Source organism: Sparus aurata, chromosome 11, assembly GCF_900880675.1.
Source record: "Sparus aurata chromosome 11, fSpaAur1.1, whole genome shotgun sequence".
In the NCBI taxonomy this organism is placed as follows: domain Eukaryota; kingdom Metazoa; phylum Chordata; class Actinopteri; order Spariformes; family Sparidae; genus Sparus; species Sparus aurata.
Window position 1 is genome coordinate 16,477,496 of NC_044197.1, and position 21,373 is coordinate 16,498,868.

Genomic DNA, 21,373 nt, shown 5'->3' on the forward strand with positions numbered 1-21,373 from the left:
TTATAATTTAACAGATTTATTTTTCAGGGGAAAATTTATCATAAGACAACTGACATATTTAAAACATTATGACAAACTTATTTTTTCCCTTTCTTCTTTTTTGCATCTTTTCCTTTAGCTGGCACCTCCTCTTCTTCCTTTCCGGTTGCAGCTTTAATCCTCTTCTTTCCCAAGGGCGTCTTTGCATACCAGTTCTGATGAAATGCAAGAAGAATAACATAGTATAAATTAAAAATCGTCATGCCAAAGCATAGCACAATGAAATCAAAACAAGAAATATCCACTATACTTTAAGGGCCTCCTCTTCCTCCTGAAACACGGGGTCAATCTTGGCTAATGGAGCAACAAACTCAGCAGCGGTCAGTGGCCGGTTTGCCTGCTGTAGGATGCGACGCTTGGTGACAGTACTCTGTATCACCTGGACCATATGACCTGGTGTGTAGCCATCAGAAATCTTTGCAAGAGAGCTGAGGTCCAGTGCTCTGGTTACTTCACCTCCCTGCTTTTTGATCAGTTGCTTCCACAAGACTGCAGGAAGTGTCAAAGGTCAATTTTTCACACCCACAACCAAAGATATCATTAACATGATATATATTTTTAAAAAAGATTTAAAATTTCTTACTGTATCTTGAGCCATAGTCCGGTCTTGGGATGAGGATGATTTTGCTGTACATTTTGCACAGTGACTTGATATCAGCACTTGATGGGTCTTTAGTTGTTCCTATGATCAGGACTCGATCCTCTCCTTTGATCAACTTGAGAGACTTGGGCAAGTCTTTCTTCAAGCGTTTGGGATCCAACTGTATACAAATCAAAGATCGTTTAAATTGCTACACAAATAGATCAAACATTTCAGGGAGCAACATGTGAGCATATTAGCTTAAAACATTAAAATATATATAAAGTCTCAATTTTGTACATTCTGTAAATTGCTGCAGCTTCATTTTAGCTCCTGTCTCTTAAAGAGCCCTCTCATGAAAAGCCTAGCCTACTTTGATAGGTCAGCTGTCACTGGTTGACCAAACACACAGCCCACAGCGTTTGTACGTCAGCTTTACGGTGTTATTGCAGCCATGGCTGTGCTGAGGGCCATGGCTGAGGGCAGTAACTGTACACTCATGGCATCACAATCTTACTGAAATTATTGACAGCTCCTTTAAAGCTACAGTTTCTGATGGAAAAATCTCACTTTCTACAATGTTTAAGCTTTAAACAAAATAATGACTTTTAGCTTTTATCTATCTCAAACATACCTCCTTTTCCTCCTTGGGAACTTTCTTGTAGAACATTTTTTCCGTGTCTTCAATCCATATTACCGAAGGTTGTAGCAATCTTGCAACCTGTGCAAAGATGATTAGGAAGCCAAGCCAAAATATAAATACCTGCAAGAGGCGCTTGCATAACATTCCTCATTTTCAACTCAGCTTACCATGAAATATAAACTTAATTAATAGTGCTAGGTTTAACATGACACCATACTGCCCTGCATACAAAACCCACAGTGGGAGTATAGTCGCTGCTTTTTGGTTATGTGTGATTTACACCATTAAGCATTTAGGTTGGATTTGGTTTACATTCACGTTTTATGACTTAAAAGAAATGAGTGAACTGTTTAATACTAAGAGCAGTTAATTCAAAAACTCATTATATGCTTAATTGACAAAGTCACAAGAGTCTATCAAATACCAGTGTGTTACCTTAAACACCATGTGAAGCATCATGGCAAGGCCGCTCTTGCCTGGGTACTTTCCTGCCGTATTCAGAGGAGACAGATCAAACAGGTTGGCACCTGTTTCCTGGCAGATTGCATGGACCAACATCTTCTTACCAACACCTGCTGGCCCTGCCAGCAGGATGGCTTTTATCAGAGGAGCCTTCTCATGTACCAGTTGAGAGCCTGCAGACAACACACATATTGTATTCACACCACAAACAATATTATCATATATTTATTTAAAATATGACTTGAATAACTTTCATACCTAATGGTAAAATTGCATACAGAGATAAGACCTGCCGCACATCTGAGAGTGATGGCATGGGCTCAATGTCATTTTGCCTCAGTGTGGTGCCAAGATAGCTATAGTCACCTAAGAACAGGAGGGCACAATTAGACCAAAAGTTAATAATATACATAATGAGAAAACACTACCACAAAGATTTATGATTAAAAAGAAATGTTCATTGAGATCATTATGTTTTGGCAGTCACAATCCAGAAGGGGGCAGCACATCACCACTACATACTTTCTAGTTATCTTGAAAGTTGCAGTGACAAATTATAAGATTAAAGATTAAGAGCATAAAATTATTGTAAAACACAGGAAGAGATGTGAAAAATGGCACACCAGTAAACACAAACAATATAGAGAATCTTACCTAAGTAATCCTGCAGCCTAACATTATGTGCCTGTTTCAACAAGCCATTTTCCACCAGCTCCTGGCACAGAGACTCAAGAGTCCTAGCAGATGTGAAAACATGATGTAATTGTTTTCCCCAGCTCATACAACTCAGTTCTGTGCTGAAAATCATTTTTTTTATAACTGCATCCTCTGTGTGAACTCACCTATCAGATGTCAAATCCTTCTCCTTTTTCTTCTTCTTCCCACTCTTAGATCCTTTCTTTTTCTATAAAGTAAAACAAATATGAGGACATAGCTCAAGGTAACCGATGTAAAGTGTGTGGCTTGTTATTTGTATTCACTCATTACCTTGGCATTTCCTTTGGTTTTACCACCCTTGTCCTTATCCACAGCTAGCTTCCATTCAGCCAGCTTTTGTCTCATTTGCTCATCTACCTGATACAAGCAGCACAGAACAGTGAGTGCTACTACAGGTGGTGCTTTTATCAGTTTGAATCACCAATGTCTGAGACATTGAATTGTTTAAATTACAGCAACAACACCCAATTTCCTTTGAGTTTTGTTGTTAAATTCCTAACGTGTATTCTCTAGAATATGCCGTGCAACGTAACCTGTAGACGGATCTCTGCCTCAATGTCTTTCCTCTTTTCTTCCTGGATCAGCTCCACCTCATGCCTTTGGTTATAGTTTCTGGACTCATTGCGGGTTTTCCAAAAATCTGAGGGATGAAAAACATTCAATCTAAACTTTACCTATGCAAATGAGTAAGTATTACATCTTAAATCTGGTTTTCAACTTAAAGTGTTGACAAGCCACAGGATATCTTGACCTTTATTCAATTTAAACATACCTACAAAGGTTTTGTTTCCCACTTCCAAGTCTGTCAGAAAAGCCGAAGGCAGCATCTTCAAACCTGCTTCCTCTTCCTGTGGGACAGAATAACGTTACAATGGCTCACTGAATGTGCAGTCTTTATCAACATCAGCAGAATATACTGAATGTTATATTAAATAAATTTAACTGTGAGCTCTTACTTCCTCATCATCCTTCCCCTTGTCCTTTTTCCCCTTTTCCTTCTTCTCCTCCTTCCCTTTTGGTTTGTTGTTGGAATCTTCTTCTTCCTTTGCAGCTATTTCTTCCATTAACTGAAAAAAGGCTAACATTGTTTTTCTTCCTGCAAACTACTGTAAAAAAAAATATGCAATAGGTCAGAGTTTTGTCTCAGGGTGTATTTTACCTGCTGAGGGTCTTTTTCAGCAAAGATTAGGGCAGAGCCTCCATCCTCTACATCCGGGTAGTCTGGGAATGATCCTGTAGCATCACTGTTTAGAAAACAACCAAACAGAAAAGAACACAACTGTTTTAAAACATTGATTAATTTCAATAAATGTAAAAATGTTCCACTATAATAATATCTCAACGAGGTCCTCTGTGTCACTTTACCGGCATTCAATGAACCACTGTTGGATTTGGTCTTTCATGGTCTTGCTGATGTCATCACCCTCCACATCCCTTATTTTATTTGTGACAGCCACTACAGACTTTTGATAGTCATCCTCATACTCCTCCTGCTTAATGCGCAATGAAGCTTCAATGGCCTGGGCAATGATTTCTGCAGGAAGTGGCAACTTGTATTTTGGATCCATGGCCTAACACAGGAGTGATTAGACATACTTCACATGTTAAAAACCGACATTCCCACATAAAACACTGATCCTGAAGTGACTGAAACATCTTGTTAGTAGTCCCGCTGTTAATTATGCAACTCCTTGACAGCACAATACGCCACCATGTCAAACATTTGCACAACTTATGCTCATATTCAGTGTAGAAGTGAAGCTGACTGGAAACCAAAAACACGACAGCTGACCAATAACACAGTAAGGGATGCTGGCTCATTTTGTACATCTGTATATACAAGTCTATTGTTCTTACTTTTATTATATTGTTTATGTTTTACTTTTATTATTGTTTATTGTTAAATTGGCACACAAATGTCCCCGCTTGCAGGACTAATAAAATAATTCTGATTCTGACTCTGATCCTGACTCAGGCGAGTGTGAGGTGACCAATCAGAGCAGACTGGGTATTCGGGAGGGGGCGCCTTAAAGAGAGAGGAGCTAAAACAGAGTGTTTCAGACAGAGGGGGAATACAGTGTTGCATCACTGGACAGTATAAGGAAAACAGTGTTTTTTGAGCATTAAACGTTTTCAAGTATATATTCTAGCAGCAACAATAATGAAAAAATAATGAACCTGAAAATGAGCATGTCTCCTTTAAGTGAAATAAATCACCAGAACAAAGTAGTATGTTGTTAATTTCATAATACAATTACTCCTTTTTAATAAAAAACATTGAAAAAAAATGTAATTATGTGTGGCTTAACTTAATCTTAACCTAGAGAGGGGATGGCATAAGATCTGAAAGAACACATATCATTCAGCTTTTAGATCAGTTTCAGTAGAAGCACTGCTAATTTTGTGAAAAAGCGTGGATGCATTTTTTAAATTCAGTTTAAGACGATTAGCAAAAGTAATGGCCCACGGTACTCACCATTCCCAGAAAAATCATTTCTTCATCCCGAGCAATCTTTGCTCTCTTCCTCTGTATGTAACCCCTCCACACCTGCAAGTCACACCAAACAAAATCTTTCAGTAAAGTAAAATGACACAAGCCAAAGAAAGAGGGAGAGAAAGTGGCATGTAGGATTATGTTCATTAAGAGGACCTTCTGAATACAAACTGAGGCCGACTCAAGGTCAGCTGTTCCAGAGTCCTTGGTCCTGTACATCCTGTTCATCTTTCTGCTCTCTTCGTTCAACTTTGCTCTCAGCCGACCTTGGCGGGCCCTCTCTGCCACTTGAATTATCTTAAGGGCCTCCTCTTGACTCATGTCCTTGGCCTTTAGAGGCTGTGGGGATGGTAAAAAGAAGCCAGAATGATGGATATATTTTTTTGCTTGTCAATGATTCATTAAAAAATAAATGAATTAATGAATGTCTGATTTTTGCCTTCCAGGTAAACAAAAATGCATTAAACCTTTATCCTGATAACTTCTGTATGTAACAAAATTAAATAATTAAATGAAATGATCAATTAACTCATTTCAAGTTTGCTTTTACCATGATGTGGCTACTTTTCAACTCACCTCTGGGCTTTCAGGATCCCCCACCATTTTAAGGATATCTGTCAGCATCATCTTTCGTTGTTGGAGTTCTTTGCTGCGCTCACTGATGAAATAGCGAGGGATAGGGATCTCAAGGTCTGCCTAGAGTGACAACAAAGAAAATAGCTGACGACTTTTGTCATTACTGAAGAGTCATCCCTTATAAATGCCAATGTCTTCTAAGATGAGCCAATATAATAATGTTGCTCTACAAAAAAATCAAACTTACAGGTTTGAGCTTCAAGTCGTGAAGAACATCATCCATGTAGTGGTACTCTGAGAACTCTTTTTCCACCATTTCATTCTTCAGCTCTAACACCCTCCCTATCACACTATTGAGAATCACACGAATAAGTTGTCTCTTCTGAGGGTGGACCACTTGGTCATACACCTTCTCCAGCTGTCTGAAGATTTGGATGTAGCGCACATAAAGCATGGCCAGACGCTGGAAGAACACTACCCTGTCCTTTTCTGGGCGAGGGGGCTCAGCAGGCAGTTCCTCCTTTAGCAAACGGCTCAGCTCTAAATGGACATCTGCCCACAGCTGGTTGTATTTCCTGCAAAGGTGTAAATAGTGATGAGCTGAGGGCCAAGCTGGTAAATGGTAGTCAAGAAGAAATACATTACAATTTAAGCAGGTGATACCATATTCATAGAAGAAATATCAAGCTCAAGAGACGTGTTATATTTTTACATTTTATGCCAAGCCTGACAGCACAACTTTGCCTCAACATTGCTAATGCTGTTAGCGTTAAACAAGCTGGCAAGGTAAGGTAAAGTTAACGACAAGCTAACTTTAAACTGTGTAGCCGCTGGCGTGGCTAACGTAACATTAAACATTTACAGTGATAACGTCGGTAAAGTTTGTAAAGTTTACCTTTGCGACATCAGCCTCGAGAGACAATAAAATGTTTTAAGTGTAAATTATCAAATATCCGAACAAGTTACCGAGTGCAAAAGTAAAGTAACGTTAGCTACAGTGGGCACATCTTCCCCTAGCTGACATAGTGGTTGATCCGTCTCCATGGTAACAGTAATACCGGAAGTAGACTAATTTACCTATATTTGGGACCGTTTAATCATAGACATAATATATGTATATATAATTAGCTGAAATCATGGCGGAAACTTGTTTGAAAAGAAGAAGAAGAAGACAATTCAGAAGAAGAAGAAGAAAATGAAGAAGAAGAAGAAAAAAAGAAGACGACGAAGACGATAAAAAAGAACAACAGCAACGCGGCAGCCTAATAATAAGTTACTCTTTACTTTTCAAAGGAAATAACTAATGAACTAAATTATTTGCACGGTAGGTAGTAATTGATCATGGCCTACAGCTTCTTTCAACCACGCGAACTCTCCACTAGGTGACGTCCTTCCTGTGGATTCACAGCACAGACTCTTAAGTCTGTCAGTAAAGATGCGGATTTACGCAAAAAGACTGCATATTGTAATGGGATGGATACAAATGCTGTGTACGGCTGCCAGTGACAAATCACAGGTATTATAGATATTAAGGAAGCTCTACCCTCATAAAAATCCACTATGAGTTAAAAAATGCAATTATTAACCACTCTGCAGACTTCATGCATGAATTAATTAGCCCAATACACTACATTTACATAACGCTTGAAATACTGTTATTGTCTTTAAAGGGGGGGGGGGGCTTGTAATTCAGATAGCTGAACCAGCAGTCCACTAACTTTTTGCACCTCATTTCAAATGTATTTTTGTTCCGTTAATGTAGCCTTGAATTTCATAATTGTTAACATCTCTATATCAATTACAGATGTGGTTCAGTAAGGGCGGAAAGCAACCGGATGGCTGCTCCAGGAGGCGCATTCTCTGCAGCGCTTAGGCGGTCACAAGACTTGGACATCGGTGAACAAACACATCGGCACGCTGACAGGTCAGCTAGAGGCTTACGGGCCCACAGATTCTTCTCTTCTCCGCATCCAACATCCAACAAGTTGGTTCACTTGGGAAACTATTTCTTTGCGCGCTGACGCGCCAAAGCCTTTGTCGTTTACTTTATTATTATTATTTTTTTTTCAATGAAAATGTCATTGGAGCAGTTTTTTCGATGTGAGAACAGTGCTCTGACTCTCGAGAGTTAGTTTTATGTGGAGTTGAATCGTCCTGTTGCGCTACAACAGAAGATGTTTTGGTGCGTAAAGGAGGGGCGCATGCCAAACTGAGCGAATGCTACTGGAAGAAATTGCAAGATGTCAACATTGCTTTACCACCCACTCGAAATCGATTGTATTACCTTCAAGAAGGTGGCTCCTCGTATAAATAGGGACGCATTATTTCAAGAAAGACGGTGGTGAACACAGTCTAGTGGCTGTTCTCTCTCTCTCTCTCCTGTCGGGACCACAGACAACGCCTGGAAGAATTTGCTGAAGACAACTGTGTCCGCTCTCCAGGACATAAGCATCTTTAACTCCTAAACCAGTAAGTGCAAAGTTAGATTGACAACATTTGTTTTTCACTTGGATTAATAAGAAGAAACGCACTAGAATATTTCTGGTGATTAATTCCACTTTTGGAGGCTGTGCATGTTGCCTCTGACAAAGATGTGTGTGTGTAATTTTGTGAATGTGAGAGATCTTAAATGTTAAGCAATGCTGATACAGCTGGTGGTGCAATGTGTACTGCAGTCTTTATGACTGTTTCAATTCGAAAGAACATGTGAACGGTTACATTCTCCCCTGTGTAACAGAACTTATTTGCTCATGGTTTCAGACAGTGAAGTCATGCAGGTGGAGAGGAAATGGCACATACTGTTGACTATCTTCTTTCTGCTCATCACCTCGGGCCAGTGTATGGACAGCAAGGATGTCAAACAGAAGGAAAGAAGAACCTTGTTGGATCTAATCTTACAAGTTATCAGAGACAGCCAGCAACGGGACAAAGCCGTCTCTAGACGCTGTAGCAGTGGACTCTTCACTTCAGCCCAAGACGTGAAGTTCTCCTCCCGTGAAAAGCCTTTCTATGTTCCTAGGCTGGATAACAGTAGACTCATAGGTAAGCTGATAAGATTTATTTTTAGGTCCTGATGATGAAAGCATAATCCCCATTTTACAGTGAGAGACAGCTGTCATTGGTCTGGTCTGTTCTGTATGCCTTATTTAGTCGGGCTCAATGGAACTTGTTGCGTGCATGTTAATTTAAGGACATTTTCATGTATGCTTAAAAGACAGGATACTGTATCTAGATCTCTCAGTCCTCATGGGTCAAACTCACCATAAATTGTTTGCATATGCAAGTAAAGCAGGTATGCTTAATCTATGTAGGATAAAAGGGGGTTTTATCACATTTATCAAACATGTATTTCTTATTTTTAAGAGTTAAACCTTTTCATCGCATGTCTTTGACATAAAATATTGCTCCCTCACGCAAACTGTGATTGACTGATGGATGGCGATTTGGACAGGTACTGTTACCTCATGTAGGAGGAGCATCGTCATGCCAACTTGTGAATGATTCATTCAGTATGATTCATTGTGAAATCTTAAACATGAATGATAACCTCCTCTGCACACACTGTGTGACGTGCCAGGAAGCATCTCCAATCAGGAGCATCTCTGCAAGACGAATCAAACAGAGCGGAGAAACAAGATTGGCTGGTTTGTGTCACATTAATGTAATTTAGAGCGCTGCATCAAAGTCATTCCATCTGACTGGAAGCGTGGAGCAATGACACCATAGGAGGAAACTCCATAGAGACTGTGCTTCATTTGTCCTTATAGAAAAGTCCAGTTGAGATATACAGTATATCCTGACATAATGAAATCTCCTCAGAAGCATTTTGAATATTACTAATGCTTTACCCAAATGCCTCAATATTGATATTGTGAATATATTGTAAAAATGACTATTTCAAATTGTTTACATGTGAGTCATCTTAAATGTGTGTCTGGTGTTTTCATATCTCACTTATAACAACTAGGGGTAGACAGATTGTCAGGGCAGATGCACAACATTTTCCAGTATTGGTGATATTTTCAAAAAAAATGATTAGAAAATGTGCAACTTTGGCTCTGACGCTGCATCCTCTAACACAATCTCCCGCCTCCAAAAATATCTGATTGTAACAAACACAGTCAATAGCCTATAAACACTGAATAATCTGAATCTGCGAAGTAACTAGTGACTACATTTATTAAATAAACATTTATTAAACACTACATTGATTGAATAAATGTAGTGAGGAGGAATTATAAAGTAAAAGAAAAACTAAAGTAAAGTACCTCATAATTATACTAAAGAACAGTACTTGATTAAACTTTCCTTAGGTTTATTTTATCACTGGTTGTTTTTTACTGTTTTCTATGAAAATTCAAATGCATACTGGTCCAAAATATTGGTTTTCAGTCTCCTTGATTTCTTATAATCAGTTTCAGTATTGCCCCTGAAAAAGCCATATCGGTCGATCCCTGACAGCAACACTTTTATCACTAACGTCAGGTTGAAGACCAAATTTACCTTTTAAGGAAAATGACTGCTTGGGTTTACCGCAAACTGAGTTTACTCACACTTATGCCGATTTCAAAGATGCTAGCAAAGCCATATAGTTCATGAAATAAACCAAGCAGAAATGTGACCCACATGTTTAACTATATATCCCTAATTGTTGCAGTTACGGCAGAAAATGTCAACAGAAATAAACAGGTTTGCAGATTTCTCATATCACCACGATGCAAGTCAACCACCAGTTTTCTTCCAGGAAGTGACTGTTGTTGTTAGCCACAGTCGTCATGGCGATATAACAAGTAGAGCAGGCTTTTAAGTTCAGAAAATTACGTCACTTGACTGTAATGCAGCCTTCAAAACCAGGAAAAGTCATCGCATATGACGTAGCATAATGTAACAATATCCAAAGTCTGAGATGATATATAGTCTCATATCACAATAACGATATAATGTTGATGTATTGCCCAGCCCTAGTCGAGCTGTATTTGAGGTCTCTCACAAGTGAGCAAGTACTTGCAGCATCTCAGCTTTATTGGTTTAAGTAAGTCATTATGTCCATACTGGATTTAAGCCATTTGAGTAAATCTTTGATACATCTCTCTTCAATTATCTTAGTTTCAAGGCAGAAGGTTCATCCAAGTCAGACTGTAATAAAGACAAGGTATCTAGAAAATCCTTTTATGTACAGTAACTGCTTTATTTCTAAACCGAGCATGGTGTGGTCCTCTTTGTATGTATGTGCAGTAGGAGTTAAGAAAGTGCAGAGAGAACACAGTGTTTTGTTTATCGGCAATTGCAGATTCTCCCTGCCATCACTATCCATTAGATCATGTTTAAGAGACGTTGCACAGGCGTCGTACAGCTCCGTCCTGGCCCCAGCTTATGCAATTGGAAAAGTACCTTTCTCAGACCACTGACTGCATGGAATTTATCTTTTGAGGATATTAAAAGCAGCGTATTAGCAACTGGTGCGTGTGACACTACCAAGGATCCTTGGTCACGCAAGGATAGATGTTTTGAACACAATGAAGAGGAAGGAGAAACATATGTAAGCCCCCTGACGTGTTTAGCCCCATTGGTAGCTTTCCGTGTTTCTTAAAAGCCGTGACTGTGGCATCAGAATGACAGCTACGAACACAATAAAAGAGAAACTTTTTAGTTTTCTCTGTTGCACTTTTTGTTTTCATATGTGTGGCAGAACAAATGAGCTTTTGACTGAGGCTTCTGTATTTTATGCAGGTTGACATGCATTTATTACAGTAATACCCAGGACATACAGGACACATCCAGGCAGCAATTTTCGCTCTACATATCAGGGTTTTGGGTTGATGGTACATTTCCTTTTAATCTATCTTTTACTGTGTATTTGGACTTTAAATGGTTATGAAATGACTTCGTGTGCTGGTACAGCATTACATGTTCCTGGGTCTGGGGGCTAATGTGATCTTAGCCCATTAACTGCTAGCATGGACTTATTGTGATGAGCATTAAACTCCAATACAATAATCTCTTTAGCCTGTTAGCTTGGCCAATGTGTTATCAGCCACCTGCACGTGTCGCCTGCATGGACATTGAGCAGAGAGGGGGGTACTTGATGTCCTTATCCCCGTCTAGACCTTATTAAACGTCCCCCACACCAGATCTCCAGAGAGAATTATGTGAAGGTGTAGATTCATAACAGAACAAAAATGCATTCGCTGCACCACTGCTGAGCAGTTTTCACAAAACAATAGCAGCCATTAAGGATGCTGTGGTTGAAAAATACCTTTACATAAGATGCAGTGTGGGCAATTAAATAATATTATTGACCAAAATCATCAGGGTGAATAATAATCATGCTGCCTCATGTTTACCTGAGCTATATTTTTAACCTTAAAGTGGTGATATTGAGACATTTCCTGCATCACTTTACAGGGCAGGGTGACTTTGACAGTCACAGTCACATTCGTTCAAATTACTATGCAATATTTAGCAGGTGCTCACTTGTTGTATAATGGCTGTTTGATTGACAAGCTAACAGTGATTTTCTTCTTCCAGAAATTGTTCCCAGAGATGTAAACATGAAAGGCAAATTCATTCAGCATTTCACAGGTAAGAAAATTGCCATCAAAGACAACTTCATGAGTGCAAAGTTTTATCCCTGATTGCATTTCGCTGCTTTCCTCTCCAGACATTGCTAAGCTATTTTATCCGGCAAACATCTTTTAGAGCATAGATTGCACTTTCCCCATGCAACTTTTAGCTGGATATTGGTTGTTTTACCCCTTTGAGAGTTTTTATTCCTGTAAGTCAACTTAAGTGTGCTTAAGTCACATAAAGCTTGAACACTGGCGTAGCTGTGGGTCAGAAGATGTTTGTCTCGCTTAGCTGTAGGGCAGTGGTGCAGAGAAATAGCACATGGTCTGAGGCCGACAGAATTAAGTTGAAGGCAATGCAAGGTTAAGCTGATTATTTGTCTCAGGACCTATGAGTGGACATCATTATTGGTGTGAAAATCTAGCAGTTTAGGTGTCGGTGCAGAAGCTCTTAGAGGTGATTATCGGGCTCGATCCGCTAAGTCCAGCTGAACCCTCACTCCTCAGCCATGTTTGTGAAAGTGTGCTGTTCACTTGCACTTTGCCATGTGTCTGTTTTTTCCTTTTGATTACTCAGGAATTCTTTGTGGGCTTATGCATGGTTATACTAGCAAAAATGATAAAGCCTTTGAACTTTTTCACTTTGCCTGACAAGACCTTTTTCATTAAGCAGGACCAGTCAAGTTCTCGTCGGAGTGCAGAACACACTTTCATAGACTTTATCACAACACAAGGGATTGCTCAAGACCAGCATGTATGTATGCTTTTTTCCTTCCATGTGTCTCCTTTTGTAATATGCTAATGTGCTAAGGTGCAATGTCTGTTGTCCTTCACAAGTACTGTGCTTTAAAGGCTTTGACGATCGATGTTGTACATTTGAATTTTATTAAGAGTGATTGGTTCCCACATGAACAAAACATTTGCTAAAGTTGGAAAGGTTTCTTTTTTTTCAATTGGCCTTTTTCGGGGGGGGGGGGGGGGGATTTAAAGCTGCCATAAGCGCCATTTTAGACCTCCTGTCCGTTTTGCTGTTCTCCCTCCCTCCCTCCTCTCTACATCATCCCATGAACACGCTGTGGTAATGGCAGAAAAAAGAAGGATCCTGCTCCTTGCACGTTCACCAGCAGAACGCCTCTTCATGGCGTTCTTTGTCCTGATAGGATAAAGTGCCCAGGGATAGCAGAAAATTGCTCTCCTCTGATACTGCATTTACAGGGGGAGGAGAGACACGGGTTGTCGCCTTAATGTGAACATGATTCTAATGCTGAAAGAAGGTGACATGCTGGAAACTCTATATAACATACAAACAATGTATAGAGAGGTGATTTCCAGCCGTTTGGGCACATGACGTTATAAAGCAAAGCCATTTCTATTGCTGACCACTTTATCGTGTAACAGGTTATGCATTTCTTTGATTTCCAAGCCATTCAACCAAAGAGGGATGTTCGTTTCTCAGGTTATTTAGTTTGAATAATTTTTATAATCACAATTAAAACTATCTAATATTTGTTTTGATAAAAAAGCAAAGATACTTAGAAAGATACCTCAGACTTATATTAATGTGCAACACTTGGAGGATCTTGAACCCCTCCTGAAGCGCTCAGAGTTATAACCACAATTTACAAACTGAAGGATCAATCCTTCTCTCTGAGATGTTCACATCTGGGAATTAAGGAGGTGACGTCAAGCAGGCATCAGAGAACGACTGCAGACCATGCCCCTCGCTCACAGATAGATCTCTATTAAGCTAGACTTGTCTTTATTGTAAACAGAGTTAGCAGAATAAGAATCAAGTAAGCCCCAAGTCAGACTGTTATAAATGTCCTTCTGGGGCATGCAGAAGGCAGTTATGTAAAAGACGGTCAGGGAGACATGGTGGACTGGAGATTCATTTGTTGGACTGTGATGACGCAGAGTATTGTTGACTGCAATTTATACTTAATATCTCCTGCTAATGTCACTGATGATGTTTTTAGAAACCATGGATGATTGTGTGTCTACATGCAGAGCAGTTAAAGGAACATTGCAACCTTAAATGCTCAGTTATGAATTAGCGTAGTGCAACAACTCTGACGTCAGTACTGCCTCTTCTGTCTTTTCAATGGGTATGAAAAACTATTTTCTCCCCACTTTGATTGACACTATTGCATTCTAGAACATATTGTGATTAAAGGATGAGGATTATGTAAAGGATGATTGCATTTTTTAAAGGGGCTCTCTGTAACATTTTGTAGAAATTGATATGTAGTTATCACTTTTCTATTGGCTACATGTGAGCACATCGTAATGTGACGTGTCTCTCAGGTGCTAATGCTGCTGGACTGTGGATTTATTTCTGACTCGGTCGGATTTTCTGTGACAGTCCAGAGGATGTAACGTTATACATATTCTCAAAGGTGTCTCTTCTCAGTGCCTGAGTTCGCTTCTAAACTTCTGACTTTCAGCACAACATAGAAGTTCCACAGAGCCCCTTTAAACATCAGAGTTAAACATGTCAGAGCTGCTTAACAGTTTATAACAATTAATAAATCTTTATTTGTACAGCGCCAATTCACAACAAAAGCCATCTCATGACACCTTCCACATGAAGCAGGTCTAAACCATACTCGTTGATTAATTTACTTACAGAAACCCAACGGTTTTCCCATGAGCAAACGACAGTGGCGAGAAAAACTGCCTTTTAACTGGCAGAAAACTCGGAGCAGAACCGAACTTAAGGGTGGGAGGCTATATGCCTCGACGGGTTAGGTTGAGAGAGAGAAGAAGGAGCCCCATTTACACTGCCCATCCAGCGCAGGAATCATGCATTGATTCTCCTCATCCCCGTTTGTGTGAAAGTTTCAAATGTGGAGAGGGGGTACAGTTTTGCTGTTGCTCTGATGCGCCTGCTGGAGTTAGCATCAGAGCAGCAGCAGAGGTGAGTCAGCATCTGCAGAGGCGCGGCTCAGTAGGGCGTGTCGGTCTGATGGTGTTCACAGTCAGACACAGATGTTTCACTGATCACATAAAAGAGTAATGTACCACACTTCAAACCACAAAGCAACCTTTAAGGACTAAACAATAGTAATGTGGTGACCGGTAGTGTCTTTGGCAACTTATATTAGGGAAAAAAAGTGGGGTCAGCAGCCACAGCAATAATACCAGCTTTACTAATGGAGATAGTAAAGCTGTATAAAATAATAATACTGATGATATTAATCATTATGATGATAATGACAGTAGAGGTCAAGTGAGACCACAGCGATTGGGCCAATCACCATCCATGGGGACCTACGAGACAAGAGAGCACAGAGACTCCAAGTCAGTAAAATGTATTAATGAGACATGAATGTGTACAGATAGAGAGAGAAGAGCTCAGTGCATCCTGGGAAATCCCACGACAGTCTAAACCTATGGCAGCATAGCTAAGAGCCAGTGTAGGCCCTATCTATAAGCTTTATCAAAAAGAGAGTTTTAGGTCTACTCTTACATGTAGAGACAGACACCCTGCCTCCTGATCTGACACTGGAAGATGTTCCCACAGTAGAGGACCTTGATGGTTAAAGACTTTGCCTCCCATTCTACTTTCGGAGATTCTGTGAACCACAAGTAACCCTGCATCCTGAGAGTACAGCGTTCGAGTGAGTTAATAGGGTCCTATTAGTTCCTCTTTGGTCAGGGCAGTTGTGGTTATAAGCAATTAATAATTATTAACAGTAATTATTCAAATGAAAAATAATTTTCTCATCAAACTACAGCAGCTAAACTAAATAACTAAGACAAACTCAAGCAACAAACAAACAAGCTTGCAGTGTGTGTGTGTGTGTGTGTTTGTGTGTGTGTGTGTGTGTATGTGAGTGTGTGTGTTTGCCAGAGAGAAAAAGAGGGAGAGAGAGACAAGATGGCGGACATGAAGAGAGAGAGAGAGAGAGAGAGAGAGAGAGAAGATGGCCAATGTGATCTCTTGAGAGATAACTTCACAGAGTGTTCAAGATGGTGGATGTGGGTACATCATGCCACAGGCTGGTCAGTGGAGGTGACCGCACAAGGCTTGAACAAGCAATGGCGGAACAGAGTCAGTGTGTTTTTAATCACAGTGTGGTTTTAGACAGAGCTAGACTCTGAGGTTCTGAATTTGGTGTAGGTCCAACCGCAAAACACGTGTCTGATGTTATGAGCACCTCATGAGAATGTGTGCGTTTACCCGAACAAATGCGGGTGTGTACGTGTGGGTCAGTAGAGGAAGAGAGAGAAAAAGCACTTGGAGGCAGCAAGGAGGGAGAAACAGCCGGGGAGAGGCAAAACTCGACTTTCTATCACTCAGTGGTCGGTTAGATAATTTTTTGTTTCTGCCCAGACACAAACTAAGCCTAATAGTTTTAGCAAGTGTCCGTATGCCTCCTTAATCCAGCACGTTTCCTTAGCGTGGATGAATGCCATCTTAGCACTGTAGTGTCCTGCGAGTGGGCTGATCGTGGCTGTATTGCAGAGGGAACAGCGGAGTCAATGTGGCTGAAGAAAATGGGGCAAAGCAGGCCGCCTTCTGAGTGGAAGTCCTTACTTCGGCAGGGATGAGAGAGGCTGGGTTGCGCAGGATTCAATGTCTGTGTATCAGGCTGTGGCACTGGAACTCACTAACCCTAACCCTTGATCCAGGGGTTTCAGCCAGCTATAGACCCATATCTAACCTTCCCTTATTCTCTAAGACTCTTGAGAGTTGCCCATCAGCTGTGTGACTTTCTACATAACAGAAGTTTAAATGAACATTTCCAGTCAGGTTTTTAGAGTACATAATAGCACTGAGGCAGCGTTGGTTGAAGTTGCAAATTATCTCTTAATCGTATCTGATGAGGGTCTTGTCTCTGTGCTAGTTTTGTTAGATCTTAATGCAGCTTTTGACACTATTGAACATCACATCCTATTGCAAAGACTGTAAAGGAAAGTTACCAAAGGAACTACACTGGGTTCAAGTATTATTTATCAGACTGATCTCAGTTTGTACAATTTAACAATGAAACATCATTGCATACCAAAGTTACTCACAGAGTTCCAGAAGGTTCTGTGTTCAGACCAATACTATTCACTTTATATATGCTTCAATTGGGGAATATCAGTAGAAAACGCTCAATTAGTTTTCATTGTTATGCAGATGATACAGTTATACTTATCAATTAAGCCAGATGACACTAATCAGTTTGCTAAATGTCAGGCATGTATTAAGGACATAAAAACCGGGATGACCTGCAATTCACTGCCACTAAACTAAGGTAGAACATGGTATTGGCATTACTTTGACGCCCAGCACCACAGTAAGGAATCTGGGAGTATTTTTGATCAGGATTTGTCCTTCAACTCCCACATAAAACTAATTTCAAAGGCAAGTGAAGTTAGTTAGCCACTCTGCACTGGCTGCTTGTAAAATCCAGTGTTGGGACCTCAACATAAGGTCCTAACAACAGAGATGCCCGCACGGAAACCAAAGCCTAAAAATGCTGCCCCCACACACTAGTAGGGATGGGTACCGAATTCGGTATTTCTATTGGTACCGACCAAATTCCCCCCAAAGTACCGAGTATCGATTCACGTGAAGTCAATCGGTACCAAGTTTCGGTACCTGAACGCACCTTCACGGGCGTCAGTTAGAGCGGAAGTTGCGGCGACGGCAGTGGACGCAGAAGAGCGTGATTACGTCAGTGGCGGCTTGATGATCACAGTGAGCAGCATGGCGGACCGAAAGCGCTCGCGGGTGTGGCTCCATTTCTCAAAGATTGATGTAGACTATGCACGCTGCAATATTTGTGATGGCAAGTGCAAGGCCAGCCATGGCAATACGACAAACCTGAGGAAGCACTTGGTCAAACACAAAATATTCCTAAAGGCGGACGAGTGCAACATTTTCGAGAGCTTTAAAACGCAGGCCACTACGACTCCCACAGCAGGAGCAGGCACCATAGCAGCTGGCGGCTCATCACCTGCAGCCAGCATCGCGGAAGAAGATCCGCCGTCAAAAATCGATGACGACGCTTACGATCACGACTCAATTAGCAAGGCATCATCATCAAGTTCATCGGCTCTAGGTAGGCTAAATAATGAGCTAAAGTGACTTGATTAGCAGCTTGATTGCAATTTGATTAGCATTTGTTGTTATAATCGGCTCCGTTCCACGTAACGCAATGTTACACTCTTATGTTGATCTACAGGTCCATCTGCCCTATTCTCTACCTGCCCCTCAGTTACAGTGAGAGCTGCAACGGTGACTCCATTCACAAAGGCTAAGGAGACTGCTTTGCCTCGCCACAGAGCCGAGGAGTGTCACAAGGCTGTGACCGCATTTGTGGTTAAAGGGATGTTACCCTATGCAAGCGTCTTCCACTCCGTCTGAGAGAGTATTCTCCACAGCTGGGGGACACAGTCAGCATGGAACGGGCTCGGCTCTTGCCAGATAAAGTAGATATGCTCGTGTTCCTTAAAAAGAACTGTTAAAAATGTGTGGTATGGTTCTTGAATGGGTGGTTTGTTTTAGTTTCTAATGTGAAAAATGTTATAGAGTAATTTATATTCACTATTTATTTCTAAGTTATTTCTTTTCCCCCACACACATTTTTCTCAAGTTCTCTTAAGTTTTATGTTGGAGTTCCTTGATGTTATTGAGAAATAAATATTAAAAATTCAGAAGTTTTGACTATTTTGTTAATATACAAAATAACTTTAATTACCGCACATATACGCAAAAAAGTACAGAAAACAGGTACCGATATATACCGGTACCGATTTGCAGGTACCAGGTATCGGTACCGTATCAGTTCAAATGTGAAAGGTACCCATCCCTACACACTAGTAAAGCCTGCAAACAAAGGAATGTGCAGCAACCCCAGTGTCCAGTATGTGGCACCTGGTTGCCACAGTCCCCTCAATGCTGCCTCTTATAAGCAATAGAGGTATGATTCTCTGCCAGTCTGCCTACAGTGCTCAAAAGAAACCTTGGGTTGTTATTATTTTCCTCTGTCAGTGCTGAATAATAAGCTGCTCTGGCATTACAGAGAGCTTTCTGATACATTTTAAAGATTTCTAGCCAGACTAGTCAAGCTTTTTCCAGTTTGGTTGGACACCATTTCCTCTCAAATTTTCACGATGTCTGCTTTAATATGCAAGTTTGGCGGTTGTACCGTGAAGCTAATCTCTTATGCTTTATTGTTTTCTTTTTTTAGAGGGGCATTAGTCAAGTGTCATTCGCAGAGAGCAACAATATCAACAAGATGATCAATCTGGGAAGGATTAGGATTCGCACAAGAGTCAACTGTGTGTTGGGACATTACTTTGAATAAAAAGTTACATTTTGTTACAGCACTGTCAGACAGACATCTAGAACAGAATGTTTTGTCTTGTGGTGTGTAGTCCAGTAAAAGGGATTCAAAAATTATTAAATAATGGTGAAAAAAAGAGGATTATGTGGGAAAACTAATGCATTTTCAGTTTCAATGCCAGAACAAGGCCCAGGTTGTGATTAAAACAGTGAGTGGGTTCATGTACACACTGACTAAAGCCAATCGAATCTAATAATGAGGTAAATGCAGTTTCAAGACTATCATTATCAATGTCCATGTGAATATTAATATATTATTCAGAATAAGGACCAGTAAGTCATTCCAAGTTCATCATTCAAACAGCCATGAACACATGACGTCACTTAACGGACGAGCCACCTGGCCATAGCGCGCCTTCGGGTAAGTGGCAGGCAGTCAGATGTTGCTCGTGAACTTGGTGTGTCTCAAAATGCATCAGCAGACTTGCATCAAGACACAGAACTACTGGCAGAGTTTGTGACAGACCCAGGAGTGGAGCCCCACAAGTGACAGACCGCAACGATGACCAGTACCTAAGGACCTATGCACTCAGACATCGTTATGCAACTGCCACACACCTGCAGGCCCAGTTACGAGATGTGAGGGGTACTAGGGTTTCCAGACAAACCATTCGAAACCGACTACACCGTTTTGGCTTGAATGCCAGACGACCGTTGCAGGTGACTCCACTGACACCAAGACACCGCCGTGAATGTTTGCAGTGGGCACAAGACCATGTGACCTGGACAATGCAGCAGTGGTCTACCGTCCTATTCACTGATGAGTGTCGGGTCACCTTGCACAGAAATGATGGTCGTCAGCGTTGCTGGAGAAGGCGAGGTGAGCGATATGCTGAGGTCAACATGGTCCCCAGGGTTCCCTTTGGTGGAGGAGGTGCAACAGTCTGGGCAGGCATCACCAGTCAGCGCAAAACAGATTTGGTTATTGCAGATGGCTCAGTCACTGCACGTTCTTGCCTCAGAGACATCATAGAACCCATCATCATCCCCCAATTCCGCCAGCACACCCCCAACTTTCTGTTCATGAATAATAATGCTCCACCACATCGTGCCAGAATTGTCACAGCTCGACTTCAGGAAGAAATACCAAATGAGTGCCTCATATGGTATGGCCAGCAATGTCCCCTGACCTGAACCCCATAGAGCACGTCTGGGAACAGCTGAAGCAGAGACTGGATGATCGTACCCCACCCCCACGTGACCTGGCAGAACTGCATGTAGCACTTGTGGAGGAGTGGAACGCATTGCCTCAGAACAACATCATGAGGCTAGTGAGGAGCATGAGACGTCGCTGTCAAGCTGTCATTGCGGCAAATGGAAACACCCGCTACTGACATTGTCAATTTTTGTTATTTGGGGCTATCCTTGTTATTGTCAAAATTTTTGGGGTAATAAATATTTAACTAATGAAAATGGTGTTTCTTCTCATTCATTACTCAGTATTAATTCAGTATTAATACGACTTGGAGGAATGGATTTATTAAAGCTAACATACTCTTCATTACACAGCCAGGTTTCAGTGAGACTGAATAAGTCAATATTATGATCTGATATCAAATAATTTACTAAAAGAGTTTTGGATGGCAGAGATCTAATGTTTAAAAGTCCACATTCAAGCGTTTATGTGAAACTCCTCTTTTTCAAATTGGTTTAAGTGGTCTGGGGACAGACACCGTCTCAAAGGCGGTTTGGGTGGGGAACTGCTCTGAAAGAAGCTCAGAGTTATAGCAGAGTAGAATTTTCTTCTATCATTTGGTTTCAGTGTCAAAGAATCCAGCTATTTAGAGTAGCAAACTCCATGTAAGGGCTTTGATTGCATGGACTGTGATTTTGATATTTCCCCTCTGTCTTCTTTTTCAGATTACAAAAGATGTGCAAGATTGCTAACACGATTAGCAATGAGTCCACTCTGCATGCAATCATAGATACTGCATGTGAGTAGAAGTGTTTCTCT

General features: G+C 40.8%; 2 protein-coding genes across 6 annotated transcripts in view; one reads left to right on the top strand and one right to left on the bottom strand.

The window, feature by feature from the left end:
- On the bottom strand, window positions 1–6,566 carry zgc:153738 (dynein regulatory complex protein 11). The gene is made up of 19 exons (XM_030432331.1): window positions 6,407–6,566; window positions 5,759–6,086; window positions 5,512–5,631; window positions 5,092–5,274; window positions 4,918–4,989; window positions 3,807–4,012; window positions 3,601–3,685; window positions 3,398–3,508; window positions 3,214–3,289; window positions 2,975–3,081; window positions 2,712–2,798; window positions 2,567–2,628; window positions 2,379–2,461; window positions 1,983–2,090; window positions 1,698–1,897; window positions 1,254–1,340; window positions 623–800; window positions 290–528; window positions 1–194 (listed from the first exon to the last, which is right to left on the bottom strand). The coding sequence occupies exons 1-19, from the start codon at window positions 6,415–6,417 to the stop codon at window positions 78–80; spliced, it is 2,460 nt and encodes an 819-aa protein (XP_030288191.1). The 5' UTR covers window positions 6,418–6,566; the 3' UTR covers window positions 1–77.
- alkal1 (ALK and LTK ligand 1) overlaps window positions 6,259–21,373 on the top strand; it is a 26,284-nt gene continuing 11,169 nt past the window's right edge. The window contains exons 1-5 of one of the 5 annotated variants that reach the window (XM_030432334.1): window positions 7,444–7,980; window positions 8,272–8,553; window positions 12,040–12,093; window positions 12,748–12,831; window positions 21,280–21,353. In XM_030432334.1, coding sequence (XP_030288194.1) covers window positions 8,283–8,553; window positions 12,040–12,093; window positions 12,748–12,831; window positions 21,280–21,344 — 474 coding nt within the window. In that variant the 5' untranslated portion in view covers window positions 7,444–7,980; window positions 8,272–8,282 and the 3' untranslated portion in view covers window positions 21,345–21,353. The other 4 variants (XM_030432336.1, XM_030432332.1, XM_030432333.1 and 1 more) reach the window with 4 other exon arrangements.

Bases quoted from the DNA above. Each gene is read 5' to 3' on its own strand.
- zgc:153738 (XM_030432331.1), bottom strand. The intron at 1,898-1,982 runs GTATGAAAGTTA...TGTTGTCTGCAG, and splicing joins GTATGCAATTTTACCATTAG to GCTCTCAACTGGTACATGAG. The intron at 1,341-1,697 runs GTAACACACTGG...ATCTTTGCACAG, and splicing joins TGCTTCACATGGTGTTTAAG to GTTGCAAGATTGCTACAACC.